The sequence below is a fragment of the Monomorium pharaonis genome, chromosome 3 (assembly GCF_013373865.1).
Source record: "Monomorium pharaonis isolate MP-MQ-018 chromosome 3, ASM1337386v2, whole genome shotgun sequence".
Taxonomy (NCBI): domain Eukaryota; kingdom Metazoa; phylum Arthropoda; class Insecta; order Hymenoptera; family Formicidae; genus Monomorium; species Monomorium pharaonis.
The window spans coordinates 21,326,572-21,351,974 of NC_050469.1; the positions used below are offsets into that span (position 1 = coordinate 21,326,572).

At 37.8% G+C, this 25,403-nt stretch overlaps 3 protein-coding genes across 5 annotated transcripts; 2 read left to right on the plus strand and 1 right to left on the minus strand.

Annotated features, from left to right (window-relative positions):
* The first annotated feature begins 1,094 nt into the window (after nucleotides 1–1,094).
* LOC105833715 (protein dopey-1 homolog) lies at nucleotides 1,095–18,837 on the plus strand. Of its 3 annotated transcripts, XM_036284565.1 has the most exons (27): nucleotides 1,095–1,122; nucleotides 1,260–1,671; nucleotides 1,774–2,025; nucleotides 2,193–2,470; nucleotides 2,564–2,729; nucleotides 2,836–3,025; nucleotides 3,107–3,282; nucleotides 3,367–3,636; nucleotides 3,722–5,309; nucleotides 5,385–5,647; nucleotides 5,725–6,856; nucleotides 6,937–7,359; nucleotides 7,523–7,836; nucleotides 7,972–8,170; nucleotides 8,376–8,777; nucleotides 8,871–9,007; nucleotides 9,091–9,247; nucleotides 9,357–9,728; nucleotides 9,803–9,941; nucleotides 10,135–10,306; nucleotides 10,401–10,612; nucleotides 10,698–10,850; nucleotides 10,974–11,169; nucleotides 11,739–11,750; nucleotides 12,804–12,971; nucleotides 13,047–13,158; nucleotides 14,967–15,176. In XM_036284565.1, the coding sequence occupies exons 3-27, from the start codon at nucleotides 1,970–1,972 to the stop codon at nucleotides 15,174–15,176; spliced, it is 7,497 nt and encodes a 2,498-aa protein (XP_036140458.1). In that variant the 5' UTR covers nucleotides 1,095–1,122; nucleotides 1,260–1,671; nucleotides 1,774–1,969. The 3 variants fall into 3 exon arrangements, with proteins under 3 accessions (XP_036140458.1, XP_012531115.1, XP_012531125.1); XM_012675661.3 differs by lacking the exon at nucleotides 1,095–1,122 and having other exon boundaries at nucleotides 1,178–1,671; nucleotides 14,967–18,837; XM_012675671.3 differs by lacking the exons at nucleotides 1,095–1,122; nucleotides 11,739–11,750 and having other exon boundaries at nucleotides 1,178–1,671; nucleotides 14,967–18,837.
* On the minus strand, nucleotides 13,182–14,897 carry LOC105833733. The gene is made up of 2 exons (XM_012675690.3): nucleotides 14,401–14,897; nucleotides 13,182–13,840 (listed from the first exon to the last, which is right to left on the minus strand). The coding sequence occupies exons 1-2, from the start codon at nucleotides 14,459–14,461 to the stop codon at nucleotides 13,323–13,325; spliced, it is 579 nt and encodes a 192-aa protein (XP_012531144.1). The 5' UTR covers nucleotides 14,462–14,897; the 3' UTR covers nucleotides 13,182–13,322.
* A 1,339-nt stretch (nucleotides 18,838–20,176) lies between the features above and the next one.
* LOC105833741 (zinc finger protein 271) lies at nucleotides 20,177–25,158 on the plus strand. The gene is made up of 9 exons (XM_012675704.3): nucleotides 20,177–20,536; nucleotides 20,819–21,297; nucleotides 21,375–21,653; nucleotides 21,810–21,993; nucleotides 22,073–22,318; nucleotides 22,924–23,145; nucleotides 23,244–23,588; nucleotides 23,671–23,837; nucleotides 23,921–25,158. Exons 1-9 carry the CDS (start codon nucleotides 20,177–20,179, stop codon nucleotides 24,096–24,098), a joined length of 2,460 nt encoding a protein of 819 aa, XP_012531158.1. The 3' UTR covers nucleotides 24,099–25,158.
* Nucleotides 25,159–25,403: the final 245 nt, after the last annotated feature.

Sequence of the window (25,403 nt, forward strand, 5' to 3'; positions counted from 1 at the left end):
AGTAGCACTTCACTTAACTGGCATTCGCGATATTCTACCGAACGTATCCCCTTCGAGAAACACTTTGCTCGAACACGCACGCGAACACTAATCGAAACCGAAGGCAAACGCATATCACGCATATGGCTCGTGTATCGTCTGCAGCGCCACGGCACTCTCAACACAACACCGTACCTGCGCACAATTCGAATCTGAACACACGAGATATGCACGGAGTCAAGGAACGTCCGATCGGCGCTGGAGCGCGAAGAAACGTGGCGGCAGCAGCGTACGGGGCGTACGTGACCGCTGGCAGGCAGACTCGGCGCTAGTCGGCGCTAGTCGGCGTCACTCGGCGTTGCTAGGCGGTTGACTCGCCGCGCCTGCGCCGCTGCCGCCATGTTGCTCCGTTGCTCCGCGCTCCAGTCACGTACGCCACTCCAGCGCCGGTCGGACGCTCTGTCGACTCCGTACGTGTCTCGCGTATTCAGAATTCATTGTGCGTATTTTTCCAAATGTAACGGTTGCGCCAAGTGAAATTCTCGCGCGCGGATTACGCTTTACTCGTGTGTGATATCTGTAATATCGGGATTGCCGAATAAAGTATCGGGCGATCGTTATTAATGTGCGGTTCGGGAATAGCAGGATGATGTCAGCAGAAAGCGGCATCCATGGAGCGATTCGGTATTCCGGAAAAGGAATGTAGCAGTAGCATCAGCAGCAGGCCAGGAGCAGCGACAGCAATCGGTGAGTGAATTTTTATCAAATCAATTATTTGAATTAATATCGTGGTATTGCACATTTATAGAACACGATTATACACATTTGCATAAAACAGATTTAAAATATGAATGCATATAATTGTAAAATTTACGGGTACAGCATGAAACAAAACCAAATAAACATGAACATAGCATAGAAGAGACCCAACAAGTTATACACATTACCTACATAGTTATTTCATAGATATTTGACTACATAGTTCAATGTGCACATTTTGTGCACATAGAGGCGCTGATGGATGAAAACACCTAAAACGACGCGATGACCGCTCTCAGGTTCCTCTCTGCTGCTAAAATAAAACAAATATATATTTTTCTCATTCTAACTTATTGCATTAGTACAGCAGTGCAGCGACAAGAGGTTTGTTGTTTATTCCTGCACTGCTGCACTAGTGCAATAAGTTAGAATGAGAAAAAATATATTTGTTTTATTCTAACTTATTGCACCAGTGCAGCGCGCAGTGCAGGAATAAAAAACAGACTTAAGAATATATTCAGATCAGTGTCTTCGTCTCTGCGTCGCACCAGCGCCACACGGTCTAACCGGAGCGGAGACAGCTGAGGACAGCTGACGCTCATACTGATGGTGTCATTGGTGTCAATCTGTTACGTGTCCGTGATCACTCGTGATCAACGTTAGAAAATCGCTCGCAACGAAGAGATTTCCGAGAAGACCTGGAATATCGAGTCTACTGAATTCCGTTGAAGGAAGGGAGAGAAGAGACGACGGGGGATTGGCGACGGCCGCGCGACGACGACGACGAGATAACCAAGAAAGTCGATTGCGGACCGCCGATATAGGTTCGGCTCGTGTAAACACAGCCGCGTATTAGACGCGACCATGAGCGACCGCGGCTCAGTCGGGTTCGGCTGTGGACGGTCGCTCGTCGTCCGGTGAGAGAGCGAGAGGGTAAATTTTATCTATTTTTCTGAGAATCTCAGAGACACGCGCGCGAGATGCGTCCCAGGGAGGGGACGTACACGAGAGGTAAAACGGAGGTTTGATTTCTAGGTACCGCGGTACCCGTCTTATCTGAAACATGATGTGCCGCACCATGATAAGACCCGCAGCAGCGTAAGATTGGGAATCTCGCCGTGACTCAACTGATATCGATCTATAAGAATCATGTAAAGTGACGTGGAGGAACAGCGTCGCCGTAGCGTAGTTTGTATAGTCGCGATAGAAAAAGAGAGAAAGAGACGCAACAATGGGTTCCATTGCTCTGGAGGAGTATGAGTTGATGAAGGACTCGAAGTATCGAGTGTAAGTATTTGAATACCACAAATAGAGATTAGCACGTTTAGCACTGCTGATGTATGCAGCTCAGTAAACATTACAATCATTTACATCTTGCCACATGTCTCCTTTGGTTGTGGTTGAGAAACTTATTGTAATACATTGTATACATTTATTATGTATTATGTACACAGCTATGTGTCCGCTGTTGACAAGGCCTTGAAGAGCTTTGAGTACACGAGCGAATGGGCAGATTTGATTTCTGCCTTGGGTAAACTTAATAAGGTGTTGCTGAGTCATATGAAATTCCCTGTTATCCCAAGGAGAATCAAAATATCAAAGAGATTAGCCCAATGCATGCATCCAGCATTACCTTCTGGTGTTCACTTGAAAGCTTTAGAAACTTATGACATTATTTTTAAGTGTATGGGCACTAACAGGCTCAGCCATGAACTCTTCATCTACAGTGCTGGTGAGTATACATGTTGTACCAAATAAAAGATACAATTGCAAGCAAATAATTATATTTTTTATTTATTTTGTGTACTTATTTATTTTTTATTAGGCTTATTTCCATTACTGGGTCATGCCGCTATGAATGTTAGACCGTCATTACTGACGGTATATGAGACACACTTTGTGCCACTTGGCGAAAGATTAAGACCAGGATTAAGTGGGTTTTTAAGTGGCGTTCTCCTAGGCCTAGAAGATGGATCTGATCATTTTGATAGGTGTGATTTTTTATGTTATCTTTGCAGCACTTTTTGGGTATATTTGTAAATAATAGGTTTGTGTGTGATATATAGAATTTTTTGAAACATTACTATTTTATGATAGAACTAATTCCTTGCTGGAGAAAGTGTGCGAGGGTGTGGGCGCGGAACACTTTTATGCATGCCTCTGGGACTGCTTGGCTTCAAACTCTGGCATTCGATTACCCGCGATATCGTTTGTGCTAGCGCACTTCAATAAGAAACTGCCGATGGAGGAGCAAAAGTATATTATGGGTACTAATACTAAAATTATGGTAAGAAAAACTTTGCGTTTAAACACTGAATATATATATATTTTTTTTTTAAGTTTAATCCTCTAATCTAATTTATGACAGATTTCTGCTTTATGTGCTGGAGTGCAAGATACCTCAGTGCTGGTGCAGAGAAGTGCGTTGGATTTTCTTTTGATAGCTTTTCCTATGCATAACAGTCAATTGGTGCATCAAGATATGATATTGTTAATAAAAGCAGCTCTAGTTACTATATTACGAAGGGACATGAGCCTAAACAGGTAAAGGAGAATGCAATGTGTGACAGTCTTCGATTCTTTATTTTATTTATACATTTTTTTATATCTATTTTTTTCTACAATTAGGCGTTTGTTTGCTTGGCTTTTGGGCACCGAAGTGAGCACATCAATTTTAAAGAAGAGAAACAATCCTACAACTGCAGAGACTAAAGAGGATGTAACGTACTTTGATATGTATTCAAAGGAAATGCTAGTTGAAGCGATAAAATATCTACTTAAAGAAGTGTGCGAAGAAAACTTACAAGATCTGAAGCCATATAGAATACTTGTCTCATTACTCGATAAGGTGGATATTGGACCAATAATTTTGGATGATATTCTGTTTGAAGTGTTTAGGTAAGATTCAAAGTTGTCAAATGAAAATGGTGCTACTCAAATCAATCTCCAACGTGCTTTCTAATAACCACGTGTTACATTTCAGGACATTTTATAATGCATGCAAACAGTCCACGTCGAGTCACGCGCCGAAAGCAAATGAAGTGGTAAAGTCCGCGAATCTGTTATTCTCGACCTTGGAACCATCATATATCTGGACACATTGTGGGCATCTGTTTGAGAAGGCCTGTAACGCCAGAGCGAGGACGCAAATTGCGATTGAAAACATTGCTGTGAGACCAGTCAGCAGTGGGATGCCGAATCTCGTGGAAGTATGCATGCTAACAGAATTCTTGCTTGAGACTGTATCGTTGGATGCGTTTATAGACACGCCGTCTGAACATCTTCCTGGCTTATTTTACGAAATAACCAGCAAACTCTTACATCATAATAATATCTTGTCTCCAATGGAGATTTCGAAGAGTCTCACATTGTGCGCCAAGATCTTGTCGAAAGTGCAACCGGCAATGATAACGACTCACGCAGACAAGTGCGAAGTGGATACTAAGCTGGATACATCTTTAAATAACATAACGGTTCCCAGCGATAATTCCCTTACAGCAATTCCTCTAGAGAAGAGTCAATCGGATAGTAAATTGAATAAACCGGATACATCCGGTATCTCTTTTGTGGAGAAAAGCCCAAGTACAAGAAGAAGAGCCAATTCTGGCAGCGCCACTAAAAGAAGCGAAAAAAAGTCGAAGAAGAAAGCGAGCAAGAGCACCCCCAAGTTAAGTGACACGTACACCATACGAGCCGATGGCAGTAACATATCTGTTGTGGTGAGCGAGGATACAAGATCTTTATCTAGAAATAAGAGTATGGACGACATTAAGGCGAGCTGCGTCGAAATTGACGGAATCTCTTCGTTGAAAAATCAGTCCTCAGACAGTCCTCATCTGTCGACGTTAAAACACTTAAAGAATGTCACTCCAATGGGATCGACGGGATCCCTGTGTAGAGGACCATCTCCGGCGTTTCAGGCACAGCACTCCATGTTGGAGAAGTGCCTTCGGCAATATGAAATATTTTACGTTAAATTGATTAGCAACCGAATACTCACCAGAGAGAGAACGGTGCAGAATATGTTCGATCATTTAGTGGTGTCCTGTCCGAGAAAGAGTTTTGACGAGATAATGCGTCACTTGGAATGCCTACTGAATTCCAGATTAAACGTAGATGACTCTGGATTCTTCAGTCAAGACACGTCCGTAACCCAAGAGGATACCAAGTGCCTGGATATTTTTCACCTATTTCTCGACATGGCGCCGAACTCAGAGTGGATTGAAGCCATGAAAATAGCGTCTAGTTTATTCGTTGAGCTGTCCACATTTCCAAAGTACTTTTTACCTGGTGATCACGATGTACTAGTGGAAGAGGAGGAACCAAAGTTTGAGCATGTTCTTCCGGATTGGTTGAAAGTTTTGATAGTCTGTTGCTGTTGGTTGCAGAAACAACCCGCACTACAGTTAACAAGCATCGCCACATTACTGGACCTAGTAGCACTGTTGAAGGCACACAACGACGTCGAGACGCATCCGAAAAGCGGAGAAGGCATGACGACGGTTATTATTGTGCCCCTGTTGAAACAATGGCATCTAACTTACTTAATACAGTACACTAATGTATTTCAAGTACGTCTCGATAATATTTCTGCATTTGATATCTGGTTACAAATAAAATATTAAATTATTATTTTTAATATATAGGTATTGGCACATTCCTTGTGGAATCATTTGGGTGAGCTTCCCGCCCATAGATTCAGGATGCGTTGTGTGGAACTGTTGCATGAATTGCATCACGCTTTGTATGACTCCTACAACGCAGTCGAAAATTTAATAGGATCCGCACTCACCTCCGAGAATCCTGAGAAAAGGATCGAATCCTTCAGTAGATTCGCTACTTTATGGCATTTAGGACGAGAAATTGAAACAAATCCAAGGTTGCGTGGTTGTCTTAGAATTTTTGACCAGTAAGTAAATCTTTTTTACCTAACTAGTTAATTGTGTAATATCGTGATTTTCACTAAGTTTTTGCCTTCTGTTGTAGATCTTTATTGAAAATGTTGGACAATCTTCAGCTTGCGGACAATTCGCCGTTAAAATTGCAGGCTCAATCATGGCTGCTACATTCCTTGATGCGCGGTGACATATCGCGCGTAATAGATCCTCTGCTGACAATACTATTGGATCCATCCACATGTCGTATGAGCGTTCTTCACGTGAGTATACAGCACAGCAATACCGTCCTAACGAAGAACGATCCCGTGGAGGAGAAGTCGGAAGTGCAAGACGACACGGAGGGCGCCGCAAAGATTTACGCGATCAGTTCGGTCGACGGTAACGTAATATATCATGTGAGCGATAACGTGGACGAAGATAAAAAGTGGAAAAAGGGTAAGAAGAAGAAGCAGGCAATTAATCCTGTGAAGATAAAACGAATCTTCGCGGTGACAACACTGGCGACAGGTGACAATTGTAATCACTATGTCACCGAAAGAAATCAGTTTATGAAGGAACTCGAAGTACCGCCTAGCATATCCGGTAATAGGAAGATTTCCGTGTTCGTAAATCCCCTCTCAATTAACTGTAATGAAAATTCGAATGATTCCTTGACGGAGGATGACTCGCTACCAAGTATACGCAAGACTAACCTGACAACAGAGTTGCTGAAAAACGCCACTCGGTTCAAAAAAATTGATTTTGATAAAGGTTCTACTGCCAGTTTAGACGAAAGTCTCTTTGACTCGGCAAATTCCAGTCTGAAGGCAAAGGATAAGAGTAGCTATAAGAAGCTAAACGAGGATGTTGATTCATCGTCGGACTCCATAACAAACAGTCTAGACTCGAGCAGCCCCGAAGTAATTAACAAACAGTCCAAACAAAAGAAGGAAACTGTCCTGATGCCAGGCGGTTCCAGAGAAGTGGCAGGCACTATTATAAAGGGCAGATATTACAGCACGAACGAGTTCAGCGCAAATTACGATCATGATATTAATAGTTTTGAAGCAAGTGCAGAGGTGCCCAGCTGGACAATGGATGACGATGGCGAGCTGGACATCAGCACCACCGCAGAAGAATATTTCAGTAATTCCAGCAGTACCAGTGTAGTCGAGGAGATTTTGAACGAAGTGTTCGATCGCGCGATGCAATTGTGCAACGTCGTCGAACCATCTAAAAGTGCAAGTATCTTGTTACTTAGCTTATTTGGCGAAACGATAAATTATCACGGAATTTTCTTTCAATATTTTCTGCTCTGCAGGAGGAAGCTCTGCAACATAACGCAAAAACTAATCGAAATGTCGGCCTGGGTGTTCACAATCTTCACTCTCACATGTTACTCTACTGCGGAGTATACGATTCGGCCAGGACTCTTTACGCTCTGCGCACTCTTAGGAACGAACTCTTGACGAACACGCGAATGTTTTTGTGTTGCGCAGCGACAACTGGTGTTGCGAACGCAACAAAGAACACAGTGTTGTTAAACTTGTTAGCAAGACACAGAAAAAGTGTTTTTGGCAGGAACTTTCATGGTGATATAGCTAACACGGAATTTATCGCAGCTTACAGAAGTAGCATGTATCTAGAAGTATTGATAAGCGTCTGTTTATATTTCGCGAGAAGCTACTATCCAAATCTAGGACAAATGAGACTTACATATGAAGAGATTGCGGGTAATCGCCAAGTATGTGTCTATTAAAAAAGTTTTATAACTTTTAAAAAAATTATATAACATATTTGTGAAAGATAGAAATTAAAGAATAATTAAAAAATTTTTTGTCAAACTTATTAACTCTTTTGTTGTAATGGATACTCTTAATCTTAGCATTGACAAAAATACTTTTCAGGTACAACTTGCAAGTGCCGAATTATTAACGCTAATATTTTCCGAGTTAATACCGATTGTCCGTGACTCTGGGAAAGGCTTTAGCTGTTACATAGTTGATTTACTAACTAAATGTAAAGTACAAAAAGTTGCTCTGCATTGTCTTGTGTCCAGCGTTATGAGCATGAAGAACGCTCACAAGGAGAACGAGGATGTTTTCACATTTACTGAAGAAATCGTACTGTTTAATGATCCGTTTATTGACAATGACAACGTAAACAAATGTAAATATAGAGCAAGTGATCATACGGAAGCTTTCCAGATACAATTGTTACGGTAAATATGCAACAAATGATATAAATACGCAAAAATATTTTACTAATTGACGACTGATGAAATTATTAAAAATTAAATTAAAAATAATTTTATTTGTAATTAATTTTTGTAATGATTAATTTATTATTTTTTAAGACTATTGTTAGCATTAATTATGTTGGAACATCAATGTAATAATCAAAAAGGAGAAGAAATTAATTTGACGGTATCGCCTGTACCAAGCTCACCAACACGGGCATCAAACTTAATCGGGAATAATTTGAAATATATCTCTGGAGCAGCAATACCACAGCAATCAATGTTTCTTGCTAGCATTCTTAACGCCCTGCAACTTGTATGTATATTTCAATGTATATTGTTGGGTTAATTCGAAAGTTTATGCACATTCTTTTAAACAAACCATATATACTTTTATTAAATCATATAGTTTTTTTATTTTAATGATTATATATAAATTACGAACTGATCAAGCGAGAAAAGACAGTTTTGAAAATGTGAACACCAGCGAAATAAGTGATTTGACTTAACAAATTTTGTAGGATCATATGAGACATCTTCATCAACATTGGACCACACTTGTTACCTCTAGCCTGCCTTTTATGGGACCGTCTTTAACATCCGTTGTAACATCGGTTATTCATCAATTATGCAGTAATATCGAGCAACTAGCATCATATTACATTAGTGAAGAACCGTCGTTAACATCGAAATTACAAGACATAAGTACAGTAGAGTGCTGCTTGCCCGCAGATTACACTGTAACACATTTGGAGGCTCTGACATATTTACTACATTACTGTTTATTGGATACCTCACAGCAAATTGGATTCTCGTTTAATCAGCCATTAAGTGGCACAATACAAACAGGAATTCCCGGTGCCAATCCCGGGCAGATATTCAACAATCTCATACATGTTTTCATGCCCAGTCCACTCTCTCCGGTTAGTTTGATAAAATATATTTTTTAATTATAATACAATTTTTATTTTTAATTTATTTTCAGTACGAATTAGCAAAGTTTTCGTTTTTCGTAGGATTTATCTACAGCGAAAGACAAAACTGGTGCAAACGAATTGCAACAACATGCCAGAAAAACAGCGTTAAGTCATTTGCCAAGAATAATAGCATCATTGTCTGCCTTATGGCAAGCGGTTCTAGCAACAAAAGACAAGTACATTTTATTTTTATTCTTTAATCAAATATGTAGGAAAATTGTTTATGTTAATATGATATTCTTTTAATAATGTCATACAGCGAACAAGCCAGTTGTGTAGTGGGTAGTCCAAGAATAGTCAAATATCAGTTGTTGGAACTTCTATCTCCAATCTCTTTCCATCATGGAGCTAATTTCTTGGCTGCAGTCGCAGTCGCCTGGCACGAAAGACGCCAGTCATCCGCCACGTCAAAGAAGGTAACAACGTTGTGTATTTAATTTAAAAATACTAAATAATAAATAGCTAATGGTGTGTTACCAGTTTCGGAAAAATTTTTTTTCTGAATTATAATATATTTTGGTGCAGATATTACCAGAAGCTTGCCCCAATCAGCAAGTAATGGTTCATCTTGTTAGTGCGATTCGTGTTATGCCCATTGATACTTTGGTGCACACTGTACATCAAGTAGTAAAAACGCCACCGCCGATACACGGGATCAAGCAAGATTTCTCATTAGAAGTCTCGGTGCTGGAATTACTTTACGTATACATGCAGAGTAACACGTCACAATCGCTCATCGAATCTTGGGCATCTTTGCTCAGTTTATTGAAAGATGGTCTGTCGCTAACAGCACCTGCCCAATTCCTTTTGCTGGCTATATTGAACGAATATGTACAGAAATGCCCACCTATGCAAGAAAAGAAAGATATCAAAGACTTGCAAGACGTGTCTGCCAAGGTTATTATCATATATAACTCATTTTGTAATAATTAATTAAATACACATATTGACGTTCCTAATAAACTTTTCAGTTGATCGAATCGTGTTCGCAAATAGCTGGTGCCTGTTTAGAGCAAACAACGTGGCTAAGAAGGAATTTGGCCGTCCGAGAAGACGTCTTCGAAGTCGTGGAAGGCTCTTCGGAAGGTAAAGAGGGAAAAAATGGTGCTGGTGCGTAACATGCAATTTATTTTATAGATATATTCAAATACAAGAACTTTTAACGTAAATTATATTTTTGTTTGTGCTTTATCTTTTTTTCTTATGCAATCTGGCATATTGCATATAGTTCTATATTTCTTACGTAGTGGATATATATAGGATATATATATCCGTAATTATCATTGAAAACTTTACGTTACAGTAACACCCGGAACCCCACCTAACGCGGCGTACAGCGTTCAAGCACAAGCGGTATTAGCGGAAATACTCGCGCCGCTGTTGGACGTCAGTTACGGTTCGCAAGAGAAGGAGCGCGTAGTAACGCTCCTGACAAACCTCATGTACAACGTTACACCTTATCTAAAGAATCACACGTAAGTTTACGAATTAGCTGCTTCCAACTTAAATTTTAGATTTCTCTGATTTGGATTAGCGTCTAAACTTTGCTTATTTCATCTAATTTCACAGGATAAAAAATATCGCCTCGTTCACTGCCTGTTCTCAATTATTGGCATCCTTATCAGGATATCAGTACACAAGAAAGGCATGGCGCAAGGACGTTTTAGACTTGTTACTCGACACGGCCTTTTTCCAAATGATCCCAGCCTGTCTACCATATTGGAGAACTATAATAGACAATCTAATGACACACGACAACACTACTTTCAGAGATTTAATGAGTAACGCATATTCTATTACATTTACGCAACATATGTATGTGTCTATTATAAGAAATTAATACATTACGAATGTGCTGTCAAATAGATCGCGTCTCTATGGCTCAAGGCAGTGGGATTAGTATATTTTCTTCAAAAGAGCAGGAATACGAGCAGAAAGCACAGCTCTTGAAGCGTTTGGCATTCGTTATCCTTTGCAGCGAAATGGATCAGTATCACAAATATATGCCAGAAATACAAGGTAAATATTCGTGCTGACTATATAAAATGTATCACATATAATTGTTTTTAAACACTATTAATGAACTAATATATAACTCCTATTGATTACAATTTAATATTACTAATTATTTTGTGCTTTCAGAACGTTTAGCAGATAGTTTACGCCTACCTCAAGTAATCCCGTCTATTCAAGCGCAAGTGTTCCTCTGTTTTCGCGTACTGCTATTAAGAATGTCACCACAACACACAACGTCCTTATGGCCAGTCATAGTTAGCGAGCTTGTTCAAGTATTCCTCTACATTGAGCAGGAATTGAGTACAGACAGCGAAGAATTTAGGTACGTGAATTCTTCCGATCCATGTGCTTATTGAACAAACTCGCTTATGGGACGCTGTTGCTTTGTATGTGCATGATATATGTTTACTTACAATAGGTTGTTTATATTATTTGAGATATCGAGATTACTTCATTTTACATTTTTATTCAAAACTGTTGTCTGGTTTCTAAAAACTAAACATCGAAAGAGAAAGCTATAAAAATGTCGTTATATGTACTGTATATTGGCATGATCGATAATGTTTTGCATCAATTTTGAATTGGTAATTATATCCGATAATCACCAAATTTTCAAAGTGCCTAAAATGTAAACGACTAAAATTGCAATCTACAATATGTAGAATAAAAATGCAAGACAAAAGTATGCGATTTATTTCTCGGGGTCTCATATATGCGTAGAAATGCGCTCGAAGATGTTAAATAACAGAATATTATACATCTGTATATGTCCTCCCTACTAACACATGGATACTATCTAATACCATACTATTTTTTGGCTCTGTTTCGGTATCTTCGTGATTTGATGGGATTTGTGATGCCTCCGTAACTTGAATGGTGTTGGGACTGCAGTCGTCATAGCAGGTATGCAACTCGATGGTCCAATGCATATTCGACATATATACATACTACACGTATGCATACTGTTAATGTTATAAGGTCACTCGAGTACAGTGATGTAAAAGATATCTTACAAGGGAACCTCGCGAACCCGTAAATTCAGATTTTAATGAAACTTGGCATAAATGTAGAGGGGGTGAATACATGAATTTAGAAATTTTTAGTTGGTGCCCAAAAACGGTTTGAAGGGATAAAACCACCCTTCAAAGTTGAGACATTTTTGTGGTTTTTCGATATATCTCGTAAATTAAACAAAATATTAAAAAATGTTTCATACAAAAGTTTTACAGCATAAATATCTCCATTTGACTACGCTTTTTTTTTATTTTTTTTTTTTTTATATATATAAATAGCATAGTTAAATAAAGGTATTTATACTGTAAAACTTTCGTATGAAACTTTTTTTTATATTTTGTTTAATTTATCGAAAAACCGCAAAAATCGTCTCAACTTTGAAGAGTGGTTTCACTCCTTCAAACCGTTTTTAGGCACCAATTAAAAATTTCTAAATTCATGTATTTACCCCCTCTACATTTATGCCAAGTTTAATTAAAATCTGAATTTTCGAGTTCGCGAGGTTCCCTTGTTAGTTTCATTGCTTGGGAAAACATTTTAAAAAGTGCGAAAAAATATGACAATAGAATCACGGAATTTATTTTTATATACTAAAATTTTTTTTGTATTTTTATATATTTATATAAATTTCCGATTTTTAGGAAAAAATGTGATAAAATATATTTCAGAAACAGGTGAAAGATAAGTACTTTACTGCGAAAAATATTTGGTTCTAGATAAAAATACTTGAAAAAATGTAACTGGGAACATAAGAAAGACTTTATACCACTGTACCGAGCAATTGTCGAATGTCTAAGGGAATTACTAATAGCAATCTTGTATGTTGTTGATCGAGCTCTGCAGAAAAATTGCGTATTGTTCATATCTTGAGTTGCGGTTTCCAAAAATTTCTGCACTCTATCTGACATAAATAACACACCATTTGAATTTCTTTGCACACAGCTCGCACATTAAACTATTATCAGCACTGGACTCGTCATGGGCTGTGAACGCTAGTAATGGACTTCAAGCACATGGGCATCCTCACTGGTTGCAATTGCAGCTGGCTGCCGCCAAGCTGCTAGACCTCGCGTTACTGTTGCCCGCGCATAGATTACCACAGTTTCAGATGTAAGCAAAGAGAAATTTTTTTAAGTAGCATACTTTGTTATGAGATCTACCTATATTATCTCGCTCGGTTTACAGGTATAAATGGGCATTCGTCGGAGACGCAGCAGCAGGTTGCATTGATAACAACAACTTATCCTCAGACTTCGTGCCGCACATTACAAGAATAGCAAAATTGATGGACAATAAGGTGAGTTATCATAATAGATCTTGTTTTGGTAGCAAACTAAATTATTTCGCACAATTATCAACTACACAGTCGATTTTATTCTCTACAATTGCGAAGAAGAATAGCTCAATGAATATTGAAAATGAGAGAATAAATATAAGTATATAGATATGTTGATATAAAGTTTAATAATTATAACCTTCCGTCGAGCATTCTTCGGGTAACAGGCATCTCTGTGCTTTCTCGTCATAAACGTAATCTTCCTTGCACTCGCATCCGCTACTGCATGGTGTGTAACAATCTACTACATTCGGCTTTGAGCACGTAAATTGACAGAGACAATGCGTCCAAATCGATTTGTCGTCGCACTCTTGAATACTTCTTGAACGAATATAATCGAATTCGTCGTAATCGTATCCGGGAATTCGATGCTTGGTATATCTGTAAACTTTCTCGGGCAATTTGTACCAATCGAACTGCTTGTCGAAAGGAGTCTCCCTCTCAAAAGAACCAATACCCTTTCCAAAAGTAGCATAGTTTGGGCTAGGATACGCACTGTCCCGATTTTCTATGTCGAAATCGTTTGTAATGTAAAAATCATCTTGCGCGGCACTTTTGTATTTTTTATTGAAACTTTTTGAGTGATCCGTTGATAAATCTTCATAGAAATCAAAATCGTTATACTCGAAGTCGCCTGTGTACTCTGTAATAAATATAGTACAGAAATTGAGTTAACAATATTTATTAATGGAATAGGCACATTAGTAAGAGATATAAATAAAAATTATTTTTGTTGATTTAATTAAATGATTAGAAAGAAATTAAACTAATTATTTTAATAGGAAAGACCATCTAATCTGCAGCCATCTTTATTAAGATCTGCTCTCTAATTAGTATCAATTAACTTATATTAAAACCATTTAGAGCATTCACAAATGATTACATAAAATATGATTATCATAAACAAAAGGCGAATCTTTATATAAATATCTATAAATTATATGTGCAAATAAATAGACGAATTATTTCTAAACTTTTTTTAATTTTATGTTCTTTGATTAATTCTAATTTAATTTTTCTTTCATAAAGTTGTTAAGACACAATGTAACTTCAAAACTAAACATTTATACATATTGTATAAATAAAACAAGTACAAGAATTAATGAGAGAATTAAAAGAAGTACTTTATATAAGCCTGTATTTTTCTTTAAAGAAAGAGGATAGAGAATTATGACTTTTAAAGTATGCTGCTTTAATACTTACGTGTAGTAACAACCATTACAGAACACAGAATGTAATAAGATAAGATTTTTAACCAAATCATTGCTACAATCGCTTTCGTACTGTCAGCAAACTCGATGTACACTGTTAAGATTGAACCATATAAGTAATCTTAATTATCCCTGTCGTCTTGCTTTTATATCGTTCCACTTAAAGACGTTACTATTGCTGCGCTATGCGCAAAAAATTACTTAATTGTTTTAATCTTTTTTTTTCCCGAGAAACGAAAATTTCGATTCAAAAGAATTATTGAGATCTCGTCTGTTATGATTGACATATGTTGCAAGAATGAAAATCACAGGAACACTTGGTGTACGCGTGCTGTCAGCAATACTGAAATACTTATTTTATTTTAGTACAGTGAGAGAAATCACATATATACATCCGTTTTTGCAACTAAGCCAATACGTGGTCTCAAATCGAGCAGTGTTGTGCAACATTCGCCACTATAAACACAACTTTTCGTTTCTTTTTGTATTGTTTGTTGAATATTATTATTTCGTGCTGCTCGTTTACTATGTCAATTTTTCATTAATTTCTTTTTGCAGTTCAAATCAGAAGGTCCATCGCCCAAAAGAAATCCGGGGGAGCTTCTACTAACATCGAATAACGTTCGCTCTTTGCAAGATCTGCATCATTTCTTCTCGAGCCTTAGTCGCGCCATGTGCGACACATATGTGCCGATAAATAATACGCAATTGGAGACTGTAATTGAACAGGACTTCCTTGAGAAAATGCCAGCCGTACCAGCGAGATAGTAAGGATGCTAGCAAAGCTAATTAAGTACTATGTATAATTCGTTCGCCAATCGGGAAGAGAAATATGTCGTCAAGACGCTTTATCCTTTGATATATTTATAATGAATATATACACAAACTTTCGCGCGCGCTGCACCTAAGTCTATACGTAAATATTATATTGTACAAATGGCACAATTAAAATACAAACATCCAAGAAACGCGTCGACCGCTCCTGTTTTTTCTGCCGTTAAACATTTGGAATATTCGCTTAACAAAGAAAAGAATAAAAAAAGGATTGTGAAGAATGTATCAATGTGAAAAGTATAATAAATTTAAAGATAAAAATGAGAATTTGAACGTATTGCACGAGATAAAAAACAGGATCGAAAAGTATTCTTCGCAGACAAATCGATCATGAACAAAATGAAAAGTTTTTTTATAATTGAAAACTGGGAGCATGAATCTGGAGCGTATAAAATAACATTTGATGTTTTTCGTTACTGGTTTTTATTAGTTAAGCTTTCGATCTGTCTCCTCATTCGGTTGTGAATAGTTGTCAGCATGTACAATATGGCAAGCTAAACTCGCTCGTTGGCCTGCTGTTGTAAAATGTATAGAGCGTGTACAGTGTAACATAATATTTATACAGAACGAGGTCTTCCCACTATTTCACACACACACACACACACACACACACACACACACACACACACACACACACACACACGTCGGTCTCGCTGATAATTTCAAATTTTTTTTCTTTTAACTTTGCATTATACAAAATTTTAAAGTGGTAAGCCGCAAAAAGTTTCTTCACAGATCTGAATAACAAATGCCAAGCTGAAATACAGGCAATAAAAGATAGATAGATGGAAGGTAAAAATTCCATTAATTCTCCATCTTGTAATATAAAATTGTTGAATATTAATTGTGGAAGTTCATAAGGAAGTAGAATGTGGAAGTTCATAAGGTTTTAATGGAAATAAAGATCTCTTGAGACAGTTCAGTTATGTTGTCGACGACGTTACCTGCAAATGTTTTCGCATGCTTGTTATCGCGCTATACAAACATAATCTTGTCTTTCGTTGCATCAAAACAAACACACTCGATGTTATGCGTTTCAAACTACCTGGACGCAAAAAAAAACACTGAGAAAACTTATGAACTTCTGTCTTAATTATCTAATATAAAGTTATATCGTTATTACCGAGCGCTCTATATTTTAACGAACGGACTTTCTATGTAAACCGATAAATCGATATTACATAATATATATCGCCATATAAACGACACGTGCTTGAAATAAGACGTTATATTTTTATGAGAAATTAGTTTAATATATACTAAAAAGAAAAATCTAATACCAAGAATATCTACTTAATCCGGTGTACCCGTACAAGCTTCTGCACACAATTAGGAAAATAAGAACTTAAAGGTAATATTAGGACATATAATAAAAAAATGTACGTTATCTATTTTGCTCAATAAAAGTTTTAAAATTGTACCAAACGTCTGTTAAAAGACAGACATTGTTACCATTTTTCACAAATAAACTATGTTGTTAAAAAATTCTTTTTATTTGACCAAAATAATTTTTAAAAATTCATCAGTAATTTTCCTTCATTTTTTTTTGTCAATAAACGAATCAATAAGACGACAGAATTATATTTACACGTATGGTAGATATTCTTCGTCAATAATAAGCGATCGTGTCAGTAAGTGCTTAGCGATGTGTAGAATTTATATTATAAATTCATACTGTATATTATATACATATTAATGTATCTACAAAGTATCTATAGTTTATAAACTTCCTATACTCCTATAGTATTTTGGAAACGATTCATAATTATGAAAAACCGCGAACTATGTGTTTAACTATTTTTCGAAGAGTTACTCTACCTCCTCAACCCTTTTAAAAGAGTAGTCCCTTGAAATTATCGAAATACGTTTCGTGATTTTGCATAATTTTCCAAAATATAGATGTGGGAACAGATCTTATAGACACTTTGTATACATAATATTAATATTATAGTTAACAATAAATGAAATAAACTTATTGTCGCCAATGATAATAAACAAGAAATAAATCCGTTAATCAATCGACATTCTGGTAAATTTAGTTTATTAGATAAATTTTTCGTTTTTTGTTCCTACGTCTTGATTGTTGTTCTTACTCGTGAGTAAAACTGACTGATCTTTTTCATATTGCCAAAAGTACACAGCGGCTTAATTCTGATATCGCTTCTTCGGGTCTAGCATTTCTGTCTTCCCTCGAATAACAAGTTATACGAAATTCCCTGATGCCGCCGCCCACTTTCGGCAACACGAAAAAGATCAGTCAGTCTTGCTCACGAGTAACAAACGAGACGTAGGAAATGAACAAAGAACGAAAATTTTTGAGGAAGCCAGAGGTCTTGCTATACTCTAGTCTACGATATCACAGAATGATGATCCGAAGAAACGGATCACCATTAAATTTGAAAGCGAAGCAGAAGGAAAAAAAGAGTCGCAAAAAGCCGCTTGTGATTGGAATCGTTCATTGGATTCTAGAGAAGATTAACTTCCCTTACCAAATTAAAAAAATTAGTCTTACTGGATCTGTTTAAAAAATTTAAGTAAAAAAGGTGCAGGCCGATTAAACGCGGACGCCTGTAGATCAAATTCTTATGCATAAGATTCACTGTATTCAAACTGTCCAATGTCCGATATACGATGTTCACCGAAAAATTTTATTAACCCTCCACCCCCTCCCCCCTCCATTATCTAGTCAGAAGTCAGAATCCGCTAGTGGAATCGGTCACCATCGTATTAATTAAGTCAATTGCATGTGCAAAAAAAAAATTGTTGCACAAACAGACAGAAGTTTATCTAATAAACTAAATTTGCCAGAATGTCGATTGATTAACGGATTTATTTTTACAATATTATAAATTTATATTATAAATTTTATATGCATCGCGAATTGTATGTATCTGATATAAAACAAAAAATGACGGCTTACACAGCGGATTTATTTTTTTATATGCATACGCAGCATTTTGAGAAAGCGTGTAAGTCGCACATATATAATATGCAGTAACTAACGTCAAATTATTAGACACAGCTAGCTCGATAAATCGATTAATTTCGTATTTTGCGTTACTATTATTATAACGGAAGGTAAAATTAATTTCTAAAAAAGTAACGTTTTATATAAGGCAGTATTACCGAAACAGTTATTACTTGATACTAAATAACTGGTAGTATAATAAGTTTATTCTGTTGCTTTAGCATGAGCTTGTGCAAGAGTCTGTTGTTTATTGATCATAAAAGGAAATTTTTATAAATCCAGTTATGTATATATATATATATATATATTATACATGTTAGTTATGTAAACATGTTGATACGATTTTAATATGTTATTTCTTAAATTTTTTTATAAATTAATTTTTTATGCAAGATCTGCGCGATTTGTGAGTATTAGGATAATTCAATTAAAAAATATCTATCAGCTCACAGACTGACAGATGCCGAAATATGTCGGAAGTGTTATGTATCTATGTCGAAGTTCTATTGTTTTATGTAACAAATATTTGACAAATACTGTAAATCACTGCGATTTTAAGCAGTGCACCCGCTTTTACGATTAATCTTATGTTGAGAGAAATAAAGATTATACTTCAAACAAAAAAAACAGCTTAGTCAGTCAACAGTGCAAAATTTTATTAAAAAAGAAGTGACTGTAAAAAGTTACAACATAAAATTATTAATGTTTTTTGCTTACTGTATCCCTTAAATCATGATTTTTATTTGTTTACAAAGTCTCGGATGAATCTAAATATGTAAAGAAATCGTCTGAAGCTATAAGGCTATGAAGTTGAAGCTACAACATAGTCGCGTCAGCCATCTTGAATTCTGTCGCTAAAGAAAAATTTCCCAGAGAATCATGAAAAAATTCGCACACTGGAAAAATTTTAATGACAAAACGACAATGACAAGATCTTGAGATCAGTTTGATGAAGAAGTTAAGTATAAGTTAGGAGAAGAAGTCCGCTGTAACAATCGCAAAGAAGACATAATTAGCCTACGTTCAGATTCGTTCGAGTGCTCCCCTCCCTCTGTATAATTTTATTCTGTTTAATGTTCAATGATAACAAGAATAAAATGATCATCAAACGTAAGGGCATTCGACTAATGTTTCTGAACGTAGTCTTCGTGAAGGTCCACGGTGATTGTTGGCTTTCCAAAAGAGTTGACCGCGCCGGTACCGTCGAGAGAAGTTGCACGAGGATCTCGACGTCTTATTGACGTCACGATACCAAAACGGTTGTCGCGAAGGCGTCCCATTTAGCCGCGTCAGCCGCGTGGTCCGTAGCTCCGAATCGGAACGTCCAACTTGAGTAGGCTCGAGGTCAGTCGAGGTCCGAGCGAGTCAGTTGTCAGTCAGCGAGAGAGAAAGAGAGAAGGAACCGGTGGAAGGGAGACGAGAGCAAGGAGAGTTATTCTGCCAGCCAGGGAAGAAGAGCAGCGGCGTCTGCATGGCGCATGGCATGGCGAGAAACCCCAAGTGATGCCCCTGATGCAAATGGCCTCGAAGTCCCGCGAGCGCTACCGTTACGACGACAACGCCTGCACTTCGCCTGCCTTTTCATCTACCTCCGCGGCAGAATCAGGCAGAATGTCCGTGAACGCGGGTGGACGTCAGTGAACGGCAAGCGAGCGTGCGTGCGCACGCCACGCGCGGGGAACCGGTTCATGCCAACGTTCACTGAAGGTTCTCGGTTCTCTGAGGTTTTCTCCCCGCGCGAGAGAAAAGTCGAAGAGGAGGAAGGTGAAAGTGCGAAGCCGTCAGCTTGACCTCCCCAGAGCAAGCGAACGTGCGTTTTCCCGGGTCTGCGTGAGCTTCGTCATCAGCAGTGATCGGCAGGGCATGCCCGCGCCAACGCACCCCGTCCGTGCCAGCGTCGCGCACGGCGCGGTTCATCGGCTAACCTAAATTCGCTCTCGAAAGGCGGATCATACGAACGACGACGATGAACGCGAATCATTACACCGCGATGGCCATGACGGGCAGCGGTCCCAAGTGGGACAAGGTCTGCCGGTTGTGCTCGGAGGAGAGGAACGAGATGTTACCCATCTTCGGCGACGAGGGACTCCAGCGCAGAGTCGCACAAAAGCTACGCGCTTGCCTGCCCGTGCTCGTGTACAGGACCGATCCGCTGCCGAAGCAGATCTGCCAGTTCTGCGCGGCTCGTCTTGACGACGCGTACGAGTTCCGAGAGTTCTGCCTAAACGTCTACAGGGACATGTACGCCGTACTGCTGAGGTACAAGCAGACGGAGTCCGTCCAGATATTTCTCGATGCGATGAGAAACTCGTCGGATCCATGTCAGGTTTGTCGAACGATGGACAATTCGTCTGGTTATATACATGTACGAATAAACGTTATTTCTTTGCACTAAACGCCAATGCTCCATCAGATTTGATGCTGCTTGTAGTAATAAAATTTATGTTAACATTTGTACAAATAACGATAATCAAGTTTTATAGTATTTGTTTATTCGCTACGTATATATCCAGCTTTATAAGATTATAAGCACCTTCTTATCATTGTAAAGGTAAAGACAGTTGTAGAGCAGATTTCCTCTCTAACCATTGCCAATTTCGAACGCCAGGTGCAACTCTGCAAGGAAAAGTCTAGAGCTCCGCCACCGTTAGTTCCTTTATCGGCTGCTCTGTCCTTCGACGACTCGGCGCCGCTCATGAATCAAGTTAATCAGGATCATATTCAGAACGCTTGCATGGAAACTCTGTCTGAATTGCCATGTGAGGTGGAAATTAAGGAGATGAACATGGACCCCATCTTGAGCATTGAAACTGCCGTTCACGAACCATTGAATAAGAAACGCAAACTGTCGGATATGTGTTTTAGCATGGATATGCAAATGAAAACAGAGCTCTTTTCCACACCCGATGTGGAAGGAGCAAGAGGAGCACCTAGATTGGACTATCAATCCAAAAAAGAGGAGAAACGTACCAGTATTTTGGAGCAAGTATTGACCGGCAGTTTAACAATGAACAATCATCAGAAGTTACAATCCAGAACAAAGTTGACTTCCGAATGGTGGTGTGCACCCTGCAACAGTTATTATAAGTCAGTACTCGCCACTACGTTCTGTAACATTTTTAAGATTACAGATTCACTCAACAACAAAAATTTGTTTTTTCTAGATCAAAGGACATTCTCATGAAACACATGCAGCTGCACTGCCCACGTGTTTATACCTGTAGAAAGTGCTCTGCGTCTTTTGAATCTGTCGAGATCCTAGCGAGACACGAAGCTACTAACCATTTGAAAGTCAAGTTAGATATCACGGAAAACTTGAATGACTGTGATCAGTGTGACCGGCAGTTTCTAAGCTGGGAAATGCTGAAGCAACACAGATTGCGCGATCATCTAGCCAAGTTAACCGAGATTGGAAGTAATACGTGGTGTTCATTGTGCAATAGGTGAGAGATATGTTCGTCTTGTAGGCTGCTTCTCTCTTTCTCTCTCTTTCTCTCTCTCTCTCTCTCTCTCTCTCTCTCTCTCTCTCTCTCTCTCTCTCTCTCTCTCTCTCTCTCTCTCAATATTTTAAACATTTTGCACACGTATTCATTTTTTAGATTCTTTCCTACAATAGAATCTTATCAACAACACATCCAGTTACATCAGACGAGTTTGACGCAGAAATTACCATCTTCGGAATCCGTAGTAGCAAAAATAGCAGAGCGACCAAGAGAGTTAGTTAAACGAGACGAACAATTTTACGAAAATGCGAAACTTCTTGAGTGTCCCACTTGCGGAAAAGTATGAAGTCATCTATTACGTTTTCATTCTGTGTGCTTCACAGTTTCCATAATCTAGACTTTTATTTATTTTATTGCAGATTTGTACTCAGCAGAGTGCATTATCGAATCATATGCGCACTCATGAACCAAAAAAACACAAATGCGACATTTGCGGCAAATCATTCGGACTTGTTATACGCTTAGCTGCACACAGAATAGCCGAACATAATGAACAGCCAATGATGTCACCAATCTTGTCGGCAGTCGAGCAAGAGGAGGCCTTAAATGCTGAGAGAGAAGCGAGAGAAGCTAAAGCTCGCAGTGCCAAGAAACCTTACCCTGAGGTTTGTCCTCTTCTACTAATATCAAATCTATTTTTATTACATGTGTATGTAATTATTATTATTATTATTATTATTATTATTATTATTATTATTATTATTATTATTATTATTATTATAAAGGAAATAATATGAGTTTCCCAAACTTATATAATTTCCAATTTATATATCTTATTTTTTATTATATGTGTGAATATTATTTTATAAATTTATTTCTCTAATTTATAATGTATGAATATGTGAAGAATGTGTTCAATTTCTATTTCTATTGATACTTTGTTGATATCTTCGATAACTTTGATCGAAATCATGCGCAAGAAATTTGATATTTATAGTTTATTTTAAAATTGTTCTTTTTAATTACCACTAAAAAATTTTTTACGACTCATACTTTTTGCATTTCTGCTACATGATTTCATTCTGAAAGAAACATTTTGCAATAAATCTACAGAGAAGAATAAAAACTCTTACTTATCGTAATAGAATTGTGAAAGTTACTCACATTCTCCTATTTGCATAATATCAAAGACAAAGTTTTTTGCTATAAGAATATAAAGATATAAAGATCTTAATTACTGATTTAATTGTGATAACCTTTTTATTCACAGATAATAGAAAAGAATGATGTTCCGATAGATGACGAATCCCTAAAACGCATTTCAAGTGGGCATAAAAATGTGGCGAGATGTGGCATTTGTTTACAATGGTTTAACGACCACACGACGATGTTAACGCATCTCGAGACGCACTCGGACAATTCTCACAAAAATTACACATGTCATATATGTAAAAAAGCGTTTAAGGAACATTCACAGTTGTTAAGGCACGAGGTAAGATTTCCGACAAGACTGTTTTGTTATATATTATTATCCGTTCATTGTCTCGTCTTGCATTTTTTAAAACACGGGCTCTACCTCCTGATCGGTAGGCTTGTCATAAACGCCTAACGCTCGATAATGCCTCACTGTACACATCCGCTGTTTCCAACAACAAATCATTCATGGATAAGGCGCATCAAAAGACGCACACAGTGGATAAAACTTATCACTGTGCGAAGTGTAATAAAATCTTTTTCAAAGAAATATCGCTACTCGCCCATCAATGCACGGGTGGAGTACTGGTTGGAAAGAAAGCCGAAAAGAAGTCACAGAAGGCGTCGCCTCAAGTCGAGAACAAAATATACAAGTGCTCCAAGTGTGACGCAACTTTCGCGAGCTCGCAGTCACGAAACGCTCACATGAAAATGCACGCCGAGTACATGCGCGGCAATATGGTACGTAATGGACGATATCGCACACGATTACAATCGCACATCCAATAACGGCATACATTATGTGACAATGTTTACATTCTAGACGCAAACACGTGAAATTAAAGTCGAAGCGGATGACGAACCAATGCCAAAATTGCGTCCGGAAACACTGCTGGAATACAATGTGTCTCCTATCGAGCCAAAGATCGAAATTAAGGAACAGAGTACACCTCCGCCCGTCAAACGGACTCTTGTTAAAACCTCTAGCGGGTAACGAAATATGTTTTGAGCCATAAAAAATTTTGAGTTTTGTTCTGAAAAGAAATATAATTTTCTATACGATATTTTTTTAGATATCGGTGCGGCGTATGCCAATCACCGTTCGTGTCGAGAGAATTAGCCATAGCGCATTTGAGATCTGCACATCCCGTGATACCATATCAGTGCCCTTATTGCAAGAAACGCTTTACAACGCAGTACTTGTTTACTCATCATATCAAGACAGAACATCCCAACGAACCCGAGAAATAAAAAACGTTTGGATCACGATAAAGGAAGTAAAAATTATATCACAGCATGTGCCTCGTATTGTGTGTATGAGGAAGTGTGAAAGAGAGAGAGAGAGACAGACTTCTGTTTACATATTGTATAGAGTAAAACGAATGAAGCGTGTATGTGTATATATATGTATGTGATATGTGTGTGTATATATATGTGTGTATATATATATATATATATATATATATATATATATATATATGTACATACAGCGTGTCGATTTCTGGCTACTAATTGATCTTGAGAATTTTTCTATTGCATAATTATAGACATACAACGTTGAAGTGTTTGTTACACGAGGCTATTGAAATTAGTACTTACACTGAACGTGCCTGTACAAGTGCTTTGTTTTACAACAATTATTCGAACAATCCGTAACAGATTTTACTCTCGTAAAATCTTGCTTGGGGAAAAGCGGTCCTAGAGCGACGATCAAGTGGATCTCGAGCGCGAAAATCGAAACATTCGGTCACGCGAATTTTATCGGTGACTAGCGGCGATAGAAATTTGCGCAATTTGTATTATATGATTTATATATTTTAGATTGTACATTTTCACTCGCGACGCGCGTTAAATGTAGTTACGATAAATATATCAGGAGTCCTATAAAAATCTCAATTATTAATCACCTTAGGAACATTCTCCAGATTTATTCACTACGAGTGACGTGTTCGATTTTATAGTACTGTTGTACGTTATCTTGTGTTTTTATGGCACTTCGATATCTAACAGTACGATATTACGGAGAAGATATCGAAGATTCCAAGATGTTTAATTTGCGTTAAGGAATACATTCCCTTTTAAGCAACGTTTTCATGCATCCGTGATGACGGATTTCATGTCACAATTGCACCGTTGTAATCGCGATACAATACAAAAGTTTCTTTTCGAAAGATACCGAGGAGCGTCATCATCGCGATGAATCAGACGTTTCTGGTCGACAGCGATGCCGCGTAATTTAAGTGTACGATCTTTATAAGTTTATTTTATATATACCTGATTTACAATAAACTATTACTGAAAATTTTACAGATCCAGGCCCGAAAAGTGTTCTTACATGATTATTCTGTATATTTAAAAAAAATATTGGCCAAAGCGAATTTATTGATACGTCGAGCATACCCAATTATCTGTATTCAACATAGTGACAATGGACGCGTTCAACAGACGGAGCGGATCAGCGAGCGCTCAGTAATTCTTTACTATGTTGATTTCTGCTTCTAAATCCAACGAAGAACTAAATGCAAGGACCAATCATATTAAAGAATCACTGAGCGC

Coding starts and splice junctions, on each gene's coding strand:
- LOC105833715 (XM_036284565.1), top strand. CDS start 1,970: ATGGGTTCCATTGCTCTGGAGGAGTATGAGTTGATGAAGGACTCGAAG. Junction 2,730..2,835: donor GGATCTGATCATTTTGATAG/GTGTGATTTTTT, acceptor ATTTTATGATAG/AACTAATTCCTTGCTGGAGA. Junction 10,851..10,973: donor ATATATGCCAGAAATACAAG/GTAAATATTCGT, acceptor TTGTGCTTTCAG/AACGTTTAGCAGATAGTTTA.
- LOC105833733 (XM_012675690.3), bottom strand. CDS start 14,461: ATGATTTGGTTAAAAATCTTATCTTATTACATTCTGTGTTCTGTAATG. Junction 13,841..14,400: donor TGTAATGGTTGTTACTACAC/GTAAGTATTAAA, acceptor TATTTATTACAG/AGTACACAGGCGACTTCGAG.
- LOC105833741 (XM_012675704.3), top strand. CDS start 20,177: ATGAACGCGAATCATTACACCGCGATGGCCATGACGGGCAGCGGTCCC. Junction 21,654..21,809: donor TGGTGTTCATTGTGCAATAG/GTGAGAGATATG, acceptor TTCATTTTTTAG/ATTCTTTCCTACAATAGAAT. Junction 21,994..22,072: donor AGTGTCCCACTTGCGGAAAA/GTATGAAGTCAT, acceptor ATTTTATTGCAG/ATTTGTACTCAGCAGAGTGC.